The sequence below is a fragment of the Azolla caroliniana genome, unplaced genomic scaffold, assembly GCF_043228905.1.
Source record: "Azolla caroliniana isolate FFs.n. ecotype wild unplaced genomic scaffold, voAzoCaro1.0.p SCAF_10, whole genome shotgun sequence".
Taxonomy (NCBI): domain Eukaryota; kingdom Viridiplantae; phylum Streptophyta; class Polypodiopsida; order Salviniales; family Salviniaceae; genus Azolla; species Azolla caroliniana.
Window position 1 is genome coordinate 22,174,912 of NW_028230445.1, and position 18,797 is coordinate 22,193,708.

An 18,797-nucleotide genomic window follows, 5' to 3' on the forward strand; every position below is an offset into this window, starting at 1 on the left:
AAGTTGTAACTGTGTTTACAATTTGGCAATTTGGTAACACTGAACGGGTTGAATAGACGTCTAATGCAGGAACTTCAGAACCCAGAGAAAGATCCAAGACATAACTGGGTTTCGAGCAAATACCATAGCTTCAGCTGAACTAAAGAAGAAAAAAAATCCGCAAGTGACGTATTTGTCGTTGGATATTAAAGCATCATAGCTTCAGCTGAAACTAAAGACGAAGAAAATCAACGAAGAAGAAGTTTTTGGTGGTTCATTGAATCAAATGTTATAGTTTGATTAGAGAATACTGAGAAGAAGCATACTTTATTATAGTTTGATCGGCTGAAACTGACGAACAAGAAAATCTGTAAGTTTAATTTATGTGATTCACATAAAAGCAATCATTGACCAGGTTGCTGAAACTTACATATGTAATAAATTTGCAGGAAGCTTATAACGCCTCAGAGAACAGGTCAGAGCGATAATGAATAATACACAGGAGGATGGTGGCTTCCTTTCTAATCATACAAAGATACCTGGAACGTTTAAAGGAGAAGAAGAAAATATGCAAGAAAAGAAGGTTTTACCACAAAATTTCACAATTTGTCGTCTGAATGTAAGAGGAATGACTTGTACAGCTTGCTCAATGAGTGTTGAATCTGCTCTACAAAGGATCCATGGCATAAAGAAAGCAGTGGTAGCATTAACAACAGAAGAAGCAGAAGTAGAATATGATCCTTTAATAGTAAATCATAACCAGATCGTGGAGGCTGTAGAGGATGCAGGATTCCAAGCAGAAGGTCTTGCCAGCGTATTAACAAACCTTGAGAGTATTAATCAAGTGCACTTGGAATTATTGGAAGGATTAAGTACCAAGAAATTATATTCACAGGACGATATGGAATCTGTACAGTCTTGTCTTGAAGCTCTCTCAGGCGTAAAAACAGTAGAAACGGAGTTGCAGAGACATATGGTGATCGTTTCCTATGATCCAGAACAAACAGGCCCACGCTTCTTCTTAGAAACCATTGATAAAGAAATTGGTTTCCGAGCTAGGATTCACAGTACTGACCTCAAAGGAGGAGACAGGTCCAGAGAGAGGAAAGAATATAAAAGGCAGTTTCTTTGGAGCTGCGCTTTCAGTATACCTATTTTCTTGCTTTCAATGGTTTTCATGTATATTCCCACAGTGAAAGACCTATTGGAGAAGCCATTGCTTAATATGCTAACCGTGGGGATGCTCCTTAGATGGATCTTATCAACTCCAGTGCAATTTGTTTCTGGTATGAGGTTTCATATCGGAGCCTACAATGCACTTAAACATGGATCCTCTAACATGGATGTTCTTGTATCTCTCGGTACAAATGCTGCTTATTTCTACTCAATTTACACAGCCCTGAGAGCTTCATCTTCCAAGCATTTCAGAGGAACTGACTTCTTCGAAACTGGGGCAATGCTTATCTCTTTCATCTTGCTTGGAAAATACTTGGAAGTCTTTGCAAAAGGCAAAACTTGTGATGCTATAGCTAAGCTCATTAATCTACAACCTGATTTTGCAACTCTTCTTATTGGGGATGAGAACGGAGGAGTGTCTGAGAGAGAAATAAGTACACAACTTCTACATAGGAGAGACATTGTGAAGGTTATTCCTAGTAGAAAGTTTCCCACTGATGGTGTAGTGGTATGGGGACAGAGTCATGTGAATGAAAGTATGATCACCGGTGAAGCTATACCTGTTTCTAAGAAGATCGGAGATAACATTATTGGTGGAACTTTGAATGAGAGTGGTGTTCTACATGTAGAATCTACACATGTTGGCCAAGAGACAACTCTTGCTCAGATTGTCCGGCTGGTAAAAACTGCCCAAATGGCGAAAGCACCAGTGCAAAAATATGCCGATCAGATTTCACAGTATTTTGTTCCCTTTGTGCGCATTATTCATTTCCCATGCTTTCAATAACACGTTGTTTTTAATGCTTCTAAGTAAAATACCTTCTAAATTATGTTATTCTTGTGAGGTATTTGCTAGAGTACTCCTTTATGTTTTCCCAATTTACCAGAATTGCATCCACAGTAGTAAATTTTGTACTACAGATGGGTATTATGGTAAATCTTGGAGGGTATTATGGTAAATGTCTTAAAAATTAAGGGTAATTGAGTCTTCTTTGCTTTTAGTGTTCCCAGGCTTCTGCCTTGCCTGAATGTTTTCTTCTACGAATTCTTTGACAGGTGGTAGTGGCAGCTTTGATCACATGGCTGGGATGGTTCATTGCAGGAGTATCTAATTCCTATCCAAAAAGCTGGATACCTTTGTCTATGGATGAATTTGAGCTTGCCCTACAGTTTGGCATTTCAGTATTGGTAATTGCTTGCCCATGTGCCTTGGGATTAGCAACACCAACTGCTGTCATGGTAGCAACAGGAAAAGGAGCTTCTCAGGGAATCCTAATCAAAGGCGGCCAAGCATTGGAAAACACGCATAAGGTCCCTTTTCGTGATATAATTTCATACATCTGTGATATATGATCTGTATTAGGCACTGCAGTGGCGAATTAGCTCGTAAGCTCATTTCTGTGTGAATTTAGCAAGTTCATGTCCTACGTGAGCGTAGATAAAATGAATAGTGTTGGTTGTGAGTTCATGTACAATCGATCATATGTTCTAAGTTTACTGCACATCTGAATTAGCTCATAATTTTATGCCATATGCAAGTGTAGATCAAATGCATAGTGTTTGATAAGACGGGAACTCTGACAATGGGAAAACCTGTCGTAGTGGATACAAAATTATTCAATGGGATGGATCTTCCTACTTTATACAGCTTGGTTTCTGCTGTGGAGGTATTTACTTGTTACCACATTGTTTATCTTTGACGTGAATAGGCATTTAATTACATTCTGAAAGAAAAACTTTTATGTGTAGATATTTAATACCATTATAAATGAAGATTACTGAATTTTGTTGATTCTTATCTCATATACCATAAAATGTAGGATATAGAAGAGGATAATGGATTAAAATTTTTAAGTTGCATTTTTCATCTAAAAACAAAGAGAAATTCTATTGAATAGCAACTCTAAAGATCCTTGAAACTCGTGATACTGGTATTAAATAGAATAAACGTGCCAAAAATTTTAAAACATACAAACAGCCCGTTTTAAATTTATGAATTAAAAAATTAGTAGCTTTAGAGAGATTAACCTGATTAAATTGTTTAAAAAATGAAAAGTGATGGATGGTATTTTAAATTTTGAACATAACGATTAAATCTTAGTGGGACGTGACTCTATTGCTAGGTAAATAGCGTGCATCCGTTGGGTAAGGCACTGGTGGAATATGCCAAATCCTTACAGGAACAAAATCCACACATCTCTTGGAAGCAAGAAGTTCACAATTTTGAGGCCATTAATGGCCATGGAGTGAGTGCAAATATAGGAGACAAGAGTATAGTGATAGGCAACAAGAGACTTATGGAGGACCTAAGTATACCAATCCCATTGGGAGTAAATGAACTTGTAGGGAGGTCGGAGGATATGGCAAGAACAACAGTTTTAGTCTCTATTAATAATGAAATAGTTGGAATGATAGCTATATCTGACCCAGTGAAACCTGAAGCTTCATCAGCAATCAAGGTATTGCGGTCTATGGGCATAGAAGGAATCATGGTGACCGGAGATAATTGGGGCACGGCAAAGGCTGTAGCAAAGGAAGTTGGGATTGACAAGATTGTGGCTGAAGCTCTACCAAGCACAAAATCCGACAAGATCAAGGATCTCCAGGTAAGATCCATATATCCTACCTAGTAGGATTTTGATAGAAACATTTCACGTACTATGAAACGTTCAGGATTAAAACAAAATTCACGTATAAGGAAGAGAGAATTGTAATTCATTGATGTATCAATGTTCATGAAAAAAATACTGATGAACATATAGTAGCTTTAGAGAGGTGATATTTTAGAACATCTTAATAATCTAGGAATTAGTGGGCGTAAGATAATATAAAACTCAAAGTCGCCCATTATAAAGAATATAGTAGGAAAAGACTCTAAGACAATAAAACGTAAGTGGCCTACTATGAAGCGTTTCACCCCCACCTCTTGGGTTTGGGTTGCTTTGGATAGTTTTGCTCCATCCAGAAAATCTAGCTTTTATGGATTTGATCTTAGCTTGTAATAAGTGGACCAAAACTATCCATAATGGGCCTAGATAGACCTCTTAGGTAGGTTTTTTGTATTGTTTATGCTGCTTTTAAACAATCTAGATTCGTCCACATTGAAGGATATTATACCATACCATACCCATCAACAGAAATAGAAGCCCAATTATATATTATGAAACCCGTACTTTCTGTTTCTTGTCATATAATTGGGGTTCATAATAAATTCTCTCCACACGATCTTGGGATTTTTTTAGCATGGGAAAGGAAGTAGAGCCTAGAGGTGTCTCCGAATTGCTAAGAGAACCCCAAAATACACCTAACTTGTTAGGTTTTTACCACAATATTCCTATCTCCTGAGTAATGGAAGGTGATTATATTCGTTTTTAGTACAAGATATAAAATTCATCATGCGTTATGTACATACCTATCCCTTTAGCATAAAATTACAACATTTGTACTACAATGAGCCATGTAAAAACCTTGTACTACGAATGGGCTGGTGTTGGTTATTCTATACTCCACAAAGGGGTCGTAGGATAATCTTGTACTACAAAGTGTAATCTTGTACTACAAAGTGACATTCTCTTGAACCTGCCAGCGTTTCTTTTCTTTCTCTTTTTCATTCTTCCATCCTGCTTTTTTTTTTTTTTTTTTTTATCGACAGACACCATTTGTTTCTTCTAGTTTTTCTTTATTAATCCCGAGAGTTTCCTTTTTGTACATGAAATAAATAATATGAAATGACCAAAAATAGAAAGCTCGTATTTCTGATTTGGTTGTATTGATTAAAAGATAGCCTGCCAACCTGCACCAAGTTTCAAAAAAACATTCTCCTGAGTGGAGAACTTTTTATCCGCCACACGCAACTGTTTTTAATTAAAACACTCACATCAGGGAGAGTGGCTCCCCCAAACACCAGCAATTTCCAACTACTCCATTGCAAATTGGGTTTGTTAGCCATTTTGGCACTGTAAGATTACACACAGTACCATCAGTGATACCTTACTTTTCTATACCAATATACGATATGAACTCCCCCACTCCTTCAAGGTAGTGCTTAGGGCTCACGCACGAGTTGTATGTACTTTTAAAGCTTTTTTCGAAATGACCCTGTCGAAATAGGGAAAACTAAGAGGTCTGCCTAAAATTGAAGTGCGGCTTCCCAATTTTATCCGGGTAAATTTAGCCTAGGTAGCTTGATTTGGCAAACACATAAAATCTCATGGTGTTGATTTTGTTGACATTTTTACAGAAGAATGGCATGGTTGTGGGCATGGTGGGGGATGGTATAAATGATTCACCCGCACTAGTGGCGGCGGACGTGGGTATGGCAATTGGAGCGGGAACTGATGTTGCGATTGAGGCGGCTGACATTGTATTGATGAGAAGCAACCTCGAAGATGTCATAACAGCTATCGACTTGTCCAAGAAAACGTTTGCGAGGATAAAGCTCAATTATATATGGGCATTAGGGTACAACCTTCTTGCACTACCCTTAGCATCTGGAGCACTCTATCCTTTGATCGGTGTACGCCTACCTCCGTGGGTTGCTGGGGCAGCCATGGCTTTCTCATCTGTCAGTGTTGTGTGCTCTTCATTGCTACTCAGGACTTACAAGAGACCCAAGTTCTCTGGAAATAACGTCTATCGTCGAAATCATTTAGAGAAAGTTTAATGATGACACCTCCAAAAGAATAGAATAAAATAAAGGTACTATACTCATCTTTCTTTTGCCTTTTCTTTGGTTTTTCTTTTCTTTTCTTTTGGAGGGATAGTTACATTAATACCATTATTAGCATACACGGGAAATGGATTCGATCAACGTGCCTTTGGCAAGGATCAAACTTTAGAGAGAGAGTAAGGGATGAACAATATATATGTTTCTTAAAAGCCCAAAGTGGTCTATGAGAACGAGAGACAACATTGAAAGTGTAGTATCACCCCCACGATGAACAAGATAGTGGCCAAAGGTATTTTAAAGAGAAGAATATGATTAAATCTCAAAATTTTATCTACTTTTTGGAATATTTGAGAGAGATTCTTAATCCAAAAATGTTGTCTACACCTTAGAGGATGAGAGAGAGAGAGAGAGAGAGAGAGAGAGAGAGAGAGAGATGAGGGATGACTTAGAACTACCTATGAACAGGTACCTCATTGGCAATAGCATCTGAGCAAATCCCAATATATCAAGGGACCAAGATCAACAGTCAAAATATTCTTAAAATTAACCTTCACAAACTAGCTCATTACCCATCCATTGGGGTTTTTGGAAACTTCAAAAACTCCAAGGTGTACCATGTTCTTAACTCGAATAATAATAAAAAATGCAATGAAGGGATCTTCCTTTACTATCAATACCATGGCTAATGTCGGGGGCAATGCACGAGTAAAGCTACTAATTGAACTCATGGACAAACCCTACTCTGGTCAAGACTTGAAAAGTCTAATTACTTTAGCTCATACCATACATAAATTGGTCTTTTTATAAAATCATTTTTTTCAAACAAATCCCAAAAGACTTCGGAAAACATGATATTTACAAAAGACTTCAAACAATTTACAGTATTACTTGGTAGGTTTTTTTAGAGATTTCCATCAAATAAATAAATGGTTCTATATAAATTTATAATCATGTAGGGGAAAATATAAAGTTGTATCATAAACATTATAACTCACTTTAGCAAAATTGTAACAAAACATTCGTAAATTAATGATTTAAATATTTGACCTTAATCATGTTAGGGCATATATTAAAACTACTAAACAAAACCATAAATAATTAGACTATGTATTTCGGCTAACAAATCAGCAACCCTAATATACCAACTTTATTTTTAAAATAAAAGCCAAGAAATTCAAGCTTTCAGTAGACAAATGTGAAACCCTAATATAGCATTACCAACTTTTGATACACAGGAAGAAAACATAAACTTTTCTTCCTAAACAAAAACATAAAAAATTTAAGTTTTCAATAGAGGAACGTGAGAGCCAAATTAAGCCTGACCAATTTACAATTTTCAAACAATGGTGGTGATGATGCAAGTCTATCAAACATTGACAAACATCATGTATTCCTACCAAGAAGAGGGGTTATGCTTAGGGTTTAGGGTAAAACCAAAATGTGTCTACTGTCATGTATTCCTACCAAGAAGAGAGGTTCTGTTTAGAGTTTAGAGTAATACCAAAAAGTGTGTATTGTAGCTACAGGCTTTTCAGTATTCTGATTGAAGGATTCTCACCGGTATGGGTAATTGCTGAACTTTTCCAGTAACTATGCGTTATGATACAAGCCACATAATAGTATGATAAATCTGCCCATGAAACATGTTGCAGTGGTTATGCGAATTCCTTCTCCTTTTTTGTTGGTTTCCTAGTCAGCAAGAGCACTAGCACACATCTTCCAGCCACAGCTTAGCAAGGATCTTGCAACCATGTTTATAACAGACAACCTTGCTTTGAACCACTTTTGGCTTGGTAACATTTAAGCAAAGCATATAAATAATTACGGTATCTGTGGCACTTGAATATGTGGGGCTTGTTGATGTAGAGCTTTCACAATGGCTCATCACTATCCCTAAGTATGTTGCATGTAATGAGGCACATAGCGTTCTCGGTTTTGCTTTGATGGTTTTGATGACAGTTGTATATCCCGTGGAGGTGGAAAACTGGTCCTTGATTTCGCATAGGGAGCATCTCGAGCTGCAATTATAGGAAACATTATCATTCCCTGATTTTCTTCTGAAAATTCAATGGATTTCATTTAAATTGTGTACCTGTGGATAATCTTTGTGCCCGCAGAATGTTTTGTCGACGTTTGTAGAAAATGAATCCACATAGAATTCCAAGAAATGTTAGAATAATAAGTGATATGACAATGGCTACCACTGATCCACTTGAAACAGATTGATGGCAGGACTTTAACCCAGGTATTCCACATAATCCAGGATTTCCAGAGAAGCTGCATAAATGTGTTGTATTACAGTTATATTATATACACAAAGTTCCAACACATCGTATGCAACTTGTCACATGACACCCAGTGACAACAAAACAAAGAAGTGCCAAGAAATTTAGCTACAGTGCTTCCATCTGACAAGAAAAATAATGCAGAAAAACAATTTCTAAAAAACCTGATATGATTGAAAAACAGCAATGGAAACCTAAAACGATCCTGCTCTCCATTGGGGAGATCAGCAGCAATAGAAACCCTAAAAAAGTTGTCAAGAATGGTTCTATGGACAAACGCCTCCATTGGGGAGATCAGGGAACATATCAAAGAATATAGAGAGGCTACCAGCCGAACCCCCACTAGTTCAGTGTTTCACAAATCATCATTTATCAAAATGCACAATACCAATATAATATACTGGAATACTGTTTCAAAAGCATATTAACTTCAAAGACATGCATTAATCTATCATGAAATGTTTTCCATTATATCACACAGCACACAATTGATGAGCACACGAGAAAATGCAAAATCATACTTGAAGCTTGCTCCATGGATAGGCCCCGCTCCGAGAACAGCTGGTACTTCACCATTAAGTTCGTTTCCATTTAAGAATCTGTTCAAAAAATGTGTCTAAGATAGCCTTGTTAATGTTTATGTAATTTTTTACAAATCAGAATTTTACACACATCATAGTAAAATGAAATGGTCGGTTAAATGTCATCTTGAACTGTGATGTTATATTCAAATTAAATATGACGGAGAGTTCAGTAAGTAGTTTGGTCATTTTTCCATAAACCCAGGAGATATCAGAGCCTACATACAATTTACGGAGGTTGGTGAGGTTGCCAAAAGAATCAGGAATTGAACCAGTCAACTTATTGTAGGAAAGATCTCTGAAACACAATTGAAACAGATGCCCTTAGTACAACTTCACGCTTCTATATAACAGAGCTGCATCACATTCTGAAATTTGGGTTTAATCATTCAGAATAGTGATACTTAATGAAAATAATTCTATTGTTAATAAAACACTCTAATGATTCAAAGGTCTATTATATTAGCTTACAAGATTTCGAGGCGTAATAAATCTCCAATCTTTGGTGGTATCTTTCCTGAGATGCTATTACCACTAAGGTTCCTGTTTGTACATCTCTCTCTCTCTCTCTCTCTCTCTCTCTCTCTCTCTCTCTCTCTCTCTAAGAAGACACCAAAAGAAAATGCCAATAAAGTTTGTGCACCTGAATCTACTTCGAAGGATGCATTAGATGCCAAAAAACTATGGAAGAGAGAAAGGGAGGCAAAACATTATTATTAGAAGAATGCAAAAAGAAACAGAGGGTGCACTCTCCCTTGCTTGGAACATCACAAAATTCTTTGAAGATATATTTGCTATGGGGTGATGTTCTGGTATATGGAGCACATAGAGTTCGTCGTACGAGTTCGTATATGGAGCAATTGAAGGATGTCATCCTCAAGGTAGGTTATCAATATTGCCGTGCACGTGTAGGTGGACATTAAATGCTTAGTTTCCCATGCAATTGTGTGGTTTGATGAAGAATGCAAGGCTCATCTCAAAATGCTCAAGATCACTAAATATAAAAAATGAGAATGCCCTAACATTGCATCAATATCAAAGAATGGGAGGAGAAAGAAGAGAATACTATCAAATGCAAGAAAAGAAGAAAACACAAATGCTTAAACTCCAACAAAAGTAAGCATAGACACAACTCAACAGCAAAAGGAAAGATGTACTCGGCGGATTCATGTAAGCTTTATATGCACGATGAGAAATGCTTGTGGCATTGAATATTGAAACACCAAATAGTGCATATGTGTCTATTGAAGATGTTAATAGAGGGCCAAAAATGAAGACCAATGGCAAAGCAACAAATGTAACTTTAATGATAAGTGAGCTCTTAAAATGGACAAGACTGCAAACTCATCAATCGATAGCAACTATCATGGATCAAGCTATCAAACAAGGTTTTCCGGAAGATTGGCTCATGAATTGGATTAAACCAATCCATAAAAGAGGTGATACAAAATTTGTATCAAACTATCATGGTTAGCTCAGCTATGGCCAAGTTATATAGTAGTATCATGGAACAAAAGATTAACTCGTGGGCTGAACATCATCACAAACAAGCACTAAGTCAAGCAAGCTTTAGACTAAAATATTCAACTATCGATCATTTGGTTACACTTAGAGTTATTATGGGAGAAGTTGATTTCAAGGGAAAACACTATATTGTTGTTTTGTGGACATCAAGAATTCTTTTGACATTGTAACAAGGAGTAAGCTTTGGAAAAGAATGATAGAGATCAGCATACCATTACAGTATACAACAATTGTGCACGATTGTATGACATTGTCCCAAGAAGTGAGCTTTGGAAAAGAATGACACAGATTAGAATATCATTAGAGTATACAACAACCGTAGCACGATTGTATGAGCAAGTTAGGCGCCAATTAAAAATGGATAGTAGTTTCTCAAAGTACCTTTTGAGCAACATGGGTGTCAAGCAAGGGTATCCAATGTCTCCCACACTTTTTGGTCTATTAATAAATAAGCTTGATGTAATAGTAAACCAAGGCTGCAAAAGAAGAAGATTGGATGGCCCAAAATTCACATATGAGCTTATTGTTATACTCCTATATGCTGATAATGTTATTTATATTTTGGATGATATGCAACACTTTGATGTAATAGACACATTCTGTCAAATCAGTTGGCTAATTATTAATGTGGACAAAACACAAATGATGGCAATAAGGGCAATATAACCAAGACACTAGATCACTTTAATATACAAGGGAGAACCAATACAAGTTGTGCAAAGTTTCAAATACCTTGGTATTAATGTCCCATTGACAAATAGGTGAAATGTATGCTATAAGTCTAGACTTCAAGTGCGTTGGAATAGTTACTATATGTTTGAAAACCAATTCAACCAAAGTGATTCTCAAAGATGGGAAGTGAGGTTGATGCTATTCAATGTTATGGCAGTCCAAGTGGTGCTTTATGAAGTGAAAGTGTGAGGTGGCACTATCTCACTTAGTGCATGGAAGGAAATAGAGAAAATCCAGAAATTGTTCTTATGTAGACAATTGGGGATAAAATCCTCAACATCCTATCTATCACACTATTAGAAACAGGTGCTCAGCCCATACTGGTACTACCCATGCCAAGGGTATACAAGTATATCACAAAAGTCAAGAATGTGCCAGGTCATAGATTGTCAAAACAAGCTTGGAACATAGGATGCTAAGTAGAGAAAAACTAATAAGAGCAAAATCCTTTCATTTAGCTAGGTTGAGATTACAAAATGATTTAAGAGATGCGAAGTAAAAGACATGGGAGCTCTCAAGTAATGCTATGAAGTATATGATCATCGAGGATAAGATTACTAGAGGCACTAAGGATGAAGTGGCTGGATCCTAAAATATCAAAACTGGAATATTGCATTGCAAATATTAACCCCCAAATTGGCCCCAATACAACATAAAATGCCAAAATGTATACAATTGCATCTCTCACTAACCCCATGTGCCTTGGCTCTCGGAGAGCCTTAACACTTCTTCAAACTCGCTCACCCAAGTTAGATATCATCATCCAAATATGAAGATATGCAAGGTATACAATGAAAACTTAGTGAAGGATGAATATCACTTACTTATTGCATGGTTAGTGTATAAGGTAATCTGCAAGAGATATGATGGCTTGGAAGACAGGCATGATAATGTCATACCCAAATGTCCACCAAGGGTGAGCACATATGAGAGTGCATTGTTTTCATATAGAGAGTTTTTACTACAAAGTACTAGCCCCCTTCTTAGGAAGGAGCCACATACAAGATGATATGTTATTTGGTCCCATAGATCAAATTTGGCCTCCTCAAGGAAGATAAAACATCTATTCTATTCTCTCTCTCTCTCTCTCTCTCTCTCTCTCTCTCTCTCTCTCTCTCTCTCTCATACAAGATATGTTATTTGGTCCCATAGGTCATATTTAACCTCCGAAGACGATAATATAATATAATCTATCTATCTATCTATCTATCTATCTATCTATCTCTGTAAAAACACACAAGTATATAATAAATGTGTGTGAAAAACAATACTTGCAATGGAGAAAGGTCACCCACTAACTACATGGGTAGTGGAATAAGTTGAATTGCCAATAAGCAAGACGAAACTCTATTGAGGAAAGAATTTCCACTTGCTTCCTAAATCTAATTAGAAAAAGTTTGAAATTTGTCCAAAAACATTTTCTTACAAAGTTTCTACAAGTTAAGAAACAAACGCCATACACCTCCTTGAGATGGGGTCACTTTCCATTGAGATCATGGCCATGGAATGGGTTTTTGAATACATGCTTAAGCAAATAAAAAGATCCAAAAGACGTAAAAGAAATTTTTTGTGTTTTGGTTAGATGCAAGATATGGAAATTTGGTTTGGTAAATGGAATGCAATACACTTGCTTTATGATGCATCACTAGATTCCTCTGTAAATAAGGCTTTTTTGCAATGCCAATGTATCATAACATGGGACAAATGTGGTACTACACATGTTACACCTACCTACAAAACCATATTCTTCATAGAATGAGGAAACCGTACACATCAATACATGTTAGAGCTCATCTTGTTTTCTGCCATTTGGACCACTGCTTTTATGTGACTTAGCTCATGTGAGACGGGGCGTTGGGGCACAAGTAATGAGAGTGGTTGACTATACACACTTTGTCCAAAACAAGTTCGAGAGTCTGAGTATCACACTTGGATACAATGCCGCTACTCACTTTCACATGTATTATGTGAAATGTAATATTTTTGGTCTCATAGATCAATATTTGACCTCCGAAGACAATAATAGAATCTCTCTCCCCTTGTGTGTGTGTGTGTGTGTGTGTGTGTGTGTGTGTGTGTGTGTGTGAGTATGAAGACTTACAAACTCTGAAGTTGCCGTAAATGAGAGATATCATTAGTTAGAAAGCCCTTAATGCCTTGGTTATCAAGATCCCTGAACCAATCAAATAAAAAAAGCCAGATACATAAAACCAGAATTAGAATGGCATCACTTAAGAGACACTTGATAAACTAAACTGCAGAAAATGTAACACATACTTGCTTAGCATCATTATCTACTCTTATTCTCCTTGGATGTTGACAAAACATGGAGTTATATGGGATTAGATGGTAATCAAGAGGCAGGAAACAAAATGGTGGCAATGTCAAGGATTTTGTATTTATTTCTATTGAAAACTAGATACAGAATAAATAAGCTATATATTAAACCATAAAACTACTTCTTGAGCTTGCACTCTATACTACATGAAAACAGAAGACAATTTATACATGCTCACAATCTTGTATCTTCATACTTAATGAGCACTTATCACGGGTAGGGGAAATTTCTTCTTGAGGAGAAGTGCAAGTGACAAGGGTGCTTGCATATAAGGTTCAAAGCTCTAACAATTATGGAAAACTAAAAACTATGTGAAGACATAATGGCTTATTCTGAGACTGATACTTACAATCCATCAATAACCCAACTATTGCTGTCATAATCAAATTGACAATCAATTCCATTCCAAGGATGCTCTTCAGGAACACAAGGATCACCATTCCATCCTAATCGTGAGGGTAATCCAAGGGTTTTCTTTAAAGACTGCAAAGCCCAAACTGTATACCAATACAAATATATTCAGCTCTTTTTCGAAAAGACTAAATTTTGAAAACCACCGTTAAACATGTCCCAAACCAAAAGAGAACAGAAATCACCTTCTTCATTCAGTGTGTTGTATTCTGTTTGTATAACCTGAAATATCTCAAACCCATTGACCAGAATTCCACCTTGACTTGGAGAGAAGGTAAGGGTTAAAAACCTTCCTTCAATTGGCACAAATGCATGGAGTATAACTGCAGAATAAGGTTTCCGCGCATGACCAATGATGTCAAAATCTTTAAAGATGGGATTACCATTGACAGAGATGTCAAAGATCCTTTGCCCCTTCTCAGTAACATTTTTATCAATCTCTGCGAAGTATAGCCAAATCGAATAGTTGTTTTTGGGTTCAACTTCAAGAATATAAGATAAACCAGACCCTACTAAGGTTTTTGATGCCGACTGGAAGACTGCTTCAGGAACTAGATTTGGTGCTTCCGATGCATGTTCTATACTATTTGTGGTGATTATTGACATACTCATTGCTGTCTCTAGGTCTTTATCTGTGGCCCAAAAACGATCACCTCCCCATACGTTAGCACTATAATCTACCCCATACTTTGAATCCTTCGATCCACAGCTAATTCGTCGCACAGTCTTAAGAATCCTGTAGTCTTCTATTGCGGCATTGTATGCATCACCTAAGATTTGAAGTGCTTCTATAGACAACACTGACGGATTTCCATGCCCTGTGCTGTGAAAACAAAGAGTAGCTGCACCATCGGTGATGAAAGCTCTGAATTCTGCATATGAGAGATCGGGAACATTGCTCCACCCTTGCTTTAGGGAATGCACAAGGGTTCCCTCAAGGGAAATAGCATAAAGAGGCTCTTTATTCGAGTTGTCAATTGGGCCAAATGCAAAGAAAACCCTTATCACATAGTGACCACTAGGCATAGTCAAGTTGTAGCAATTTTCTGGGCCATCAGATACATCAAAATATCTCAAAGTGTTAAAATCTGCAGGAGCATATCCACTGCGAACTGAGGCATTTGCTGCACTCCCCCCACTAAAGAACTCGTCTTTCGACCATATTGCATTTGAACCAGGCGGCCTTATGTCCATAGAAGATCCACAGCTAATATGGATCATAAAAGGAAGACCTGCAAAGAATGAGCAATGATCCATCTTAGCAGCTTGTATTTCTGTGTCTATCTGATTTCCATATCAGCATTAAGGAACCCATATTACATGATATATAAACTCAAACGTGGACAATAAATTCAGTCACATGAACGTAACTCCAACCAAAAATCAAGTAGAATTTTCCATAGAGTCTGACATAATTAAAGTAGATACCTAACTGGTGAGAGCAAGGAGGGTGAAAGATTCCAGATGTCACGTAAAAACTTTTTGTCACTTCAAAGCATGACTGCCCCACGCAATACCATATGTTTGTGTTTCAAAATCTTATATTTGTATAGCAAAGTCATACAATCCATCAAAATGAACTACGGATTCTTTTTACACACAGAATTGCATAAGGTTATTTCCAAAGTAAATTTGCATGATTTACCAGACATGATGCCCAGTCTCCCACCATCGGATCATTACTGTTGCATATTTCTCATGCTTACGGACAAGTATTCATTGCAATTTATTTTAGAAAACATAACTTATAACCCTTCAAAAAGTTCTTATGGTACCATTTGGATTGGCAATAAAATCTACAAATACAAGAGACATTCATGAAAAATTATCTTTGCGTAGAGAAAGAGATGGATTTTTGCCAGTGATTTAGATATAAAAAAAAATATTCTGCAATTTTCGGAGGTAAAAAAAGGGCAACATCTCATAGCAATGCAGTAGTAACAAAATCCACAGCTGTGGGGAAAAAAGGACTAGAGAAAAAAAAATCATTTAAAAAATAAAGAAAAATTGTGACGAAATTGGGCAAACCTGACATGTCCTGAGCTCGGACGTGTTCAAATAATAGTAAGCTGACGATGAGGAGGTTCGTTAATCTCATGATTAGGTCTTCAGCCGCGACTCTGAGTAATAATTGAAAGAGAGAGAAGTAGATGTAGGTCTTGAAAGGTCAGGAAGGAAGCAAAGGATGTGCAATTTTCAGTGCGAAGAAAGGAAGAAAGGAAGGAAAAGAAAAGCGAGGGGATGATGCTTCGCTTCTTATGTGGGGCAGCTGCTTCGACACTATTGCTACTGCTACTGCTGCTGCTGCTGGTAGGACAGGCCTACAGAATCTAAGTAAGACCTTGTCACTATTATTAGAGACATAGATTGAACAAATTTGAGTTTGAGAGATGTTAATGTTTGCCTCCCCCTCTGTAAATTGTAAGTTTATGTTTTATTCCTTACTTAACTTGCCTCGCATTGGGAGCATTAATCATTTATCTATGTATCCATTTGGGACCCATTTTTCGGATAAATTTTAAAACCCGGAGGAGAACGAGAGAAAGAAAGAAAGAAAGATATATTAACGTCTTCTAAAGCCAAATTTGGCCCGTGAGACAATTGGTGTACAACAAAATATAGGGTATTTACCCAATCTGCCCTCTATCAAGTAGCCTTCCCGCGGGTAAATCATAGATCTTTGTTGCCTTTTATGCCATTCATCCATTGTTTTCTGTGAGTTCCTCTTTCTTATGTCAAGTCATCCCAAGTGATTGTCGTCGCGTGGGAATGCCTCCAAATGTACTTGACAGATTGAGCCTTTCATTAATGTCGAGAAAACGTTTTCATGTATCATGCATGAGTAGGTTCTCTATCTATGTCGAGGGAAGTGATGCCCCGGATGCCCATAACACCACCTAAATCAAGGTTTTTCCCAAAACATTGTTATGTGTCTTATGCGGGTACTCTTAATGCCATATATCAAAGTTATTCACAAGCTATTTAATAAAAACAATAAGAGCTTATTCTCGAGTATTTTTAACGTGTCAATGTCTTCTAGGTAGCTAGTTCCCTATATATAGCTACCTCAAGCTCCTAGATCGATGTTTGTTTGTGTTTAGCACATAGTGTGCATATCAACTAAACCTACTTCATGTGTGCATTGTCATCATCATCGTTCCATTAAACGGTGTTGTGTGTTTTGTAGGAGAACAATTTGTGTAGGCATTTGTAAAAATGGTTGTCATTTGTCGTTCTCATGGGAAGTAAATAATGAGCAATAATTAGAACAACTAGATTCAGACGATTTTAAAATGCAATCAATGATTCATCACCAATGCCTACTGTGACAACTATGGTGGATTGTATATGATGAATCACAACGCAAACTCTATGTCAACAAGCACTATTGAGGCGAATGGCATGTAGTTCATCGACTTGGGGGCATCTAATAATGTGACAAGCCACAATGAATGGTCTGGCAAATTGCAAAATTTTTAGCTATGTCACAATGTGGAGACGAATGATGTCATCACTTACTTCATTCATTGTGTCAATGATATTCCGTTTGATGACAATGAAGAATGTTAGAAATGCATAAAATATGTCTTGCATGCTCCCACTTTTACAAAGATCGTAGTGTTGACAATAAACATAATGGAGCAAGTCATGCTAGTGCAACTCAACAATTGCAAGTTATTCATCAAATATCTCAAGGACAATCACTAACCGCTTGCTTGTGGACAAAAAAAATATTGGTGTCACGACAATTGTCACACACTTAGGGACCCTTTGAGAGAAGGTTTATAGTTTGCCCTATATTGTTCTTCATTGTTAAACTAAATTACAATTATGCCCCTTTCACACTTTTTTTGCTATAAAGGTTTGTATATATTACCTTTATACCCTCAAATGTTAGGCTCTCTCTATTTGCTTGCTTCTATGGGGAGTTCTTGATGTATCTTTCACTATAACATCAAAGTTGAGATGTCTTGCTGATACTTAATATTCCTCGCTATGAGAATGTAAGTTTTGACTTTGGGAGTCATTTACATCTATTCTGCTGTAATATGAAGGCCAATAGGTTGTGTGACAAGTTAGATTATCAATGTTTTGGTTTGTTTGTGACCTCTAATCGATGAGATGGGCTTTAATTGAATGTCGATTCTATTTTAGACTACAATATCATGTGTAACAAGTTATAACGTTTCATGAATTGATATCGTGCCTCGTCAAGCGAACAACCATGTTGAATGCCATGATGTATCTTAACCATGTTTCATCACATTCTGTTGCGGTTGTTGCTTGGTTTTTCCTCGACAAAGTATAAGATCAATCATATCAACAATGAAATCTCAGATATTTGCTTCTCGGGTTTCTCAAATGCTATTCCTCAAAAGTGTGACATTATTTTATATATATGTTCCTCGAGTACATGTACACATACATATCATTGTCAATGTTATGCTTGTATTCACAATTTGTGGAGTATTAAACATTAGGATAACATGAAAAGTCGCTTGCCCACTGGCTACAACAAAAGAAATTTATTTGAAGAATCTTCGTATCAATGTATATTTAACCGTTCCATATACATACATAATACATATGAAATCTCTTCAAAGCTCGATGAGGCAAAAGTATATTCTAAACTTGCATCAAAGGGCAAACCTTATAAATTGTCATAGGAAGTTGATACACACGAGCCATCCAAGATAAGTCATCAATTTGATCAATGTAGACACTTATGAAATGGTTTGACACTTCATAAATATACATGTGGTTCAAATTTCAAAAGATGGTTATAATTTTTGGGGTACTTTCTATGAGCACCCCAATACCAATGGTTTTATATATAGTTCATGTTTCCCATTTGTTGTTTTGCAATAATGGTAAATAAGAAAATGAATAATCCATGGGGATATGTTGCTTGTATTTAACGAAACGCTTAAAGTTCTTTTACCACTAACTGCAAATGTGTTATCGAGAAGGTTAATTTGAAAGTGTGCTTGTTGAAGTATGAGTTTGCATAAATGTTCAAGTAGACCAAGGCATCATTAGGAATAACCATGGTGAAGATATTGAGGAAAATATCATTTGCCGTATGTTGGAAATTTGCTTGC

At 36.7% G+C, this 18,797-nt stretch overlaps 3 protein-coding genes across 4 annotated transcripts in view; 1 reads left to right on the top strand and 2 right to left on the bottom strand.

The window, feature by feature from the left end:
* EMB2423 (telomere length regulation TEL2 family protein) overlaps positions 1 to 18,797 on the bottom strand; it is a 60,337-nt gene that overhangs the window by 40,521 nt on the left and 1,019 nt on the right. The window lies entirely within an intron of this gene.
* On the top strand, positions 13 to 6,498 carry LOC147859632 (putative copper-transporting ATPase HMA5). 2 transcript variants are annotated; one of them, XM_087325972.1, is made up of 7 exons: positions 14 to 349; positions 429 to 1,909; positions 2,212 to 2,466; positions 2,700 to 2,822; positions 3,279 to 3,761; positions 5,396 to 5,853; positions 6,290 to 6,498. In XM_087325972.1, the coding sequence occupies exons 2-6, from the start codon at positions 467 to 469 to the stop codon at positions 5,816 to 5,818; spliced, it is 2,727 nt and encodes a 908-aa protein (XP_087182098.1). In that variant the 5' UTR covers positions 14 to 349; positions 429 to 466; the 3' UTR covers positions 5,819 to 5,853; positions 6,290 to 6,498. The 2 variants fall into 2 exon arrangements, with proteins under 2 accessions (XP_087182100.1, XP_087182098.1); XM_087325974.1 differs by having other exon boundaries at positions 13 to 1,909.
* Positions 7,064 to 15,960, bottom strand: RLP4 (receptor like protein 4). Its single transcript, XM_087325975.1, has 9 exons — positions 15,724 to 15,960; positions 13,881 to 14,927; positions 13,634 to 13,781; positions 13,048 to 13,119; positions 9,162 to 9,233; positions 8,917 to 8,988; positions 8,631 to 8,708; positions 7,917 to 8,101; positions 7,064 to 7,842 (listed from the first exon to the last, which is right to left on the bottom strand). The coding sequence occupies exons 1-9, from the start codon at positions 15,791 to 15,793 to the stop codon at positions 7,718 to 7,720; spliced, it is 1,869 nt and encodes a 622-aa protein (XP_087182101.1). The 5' UTR covers positions 15,794 to 15,960; the 3' UTR covers positions 7,064 to 7,717.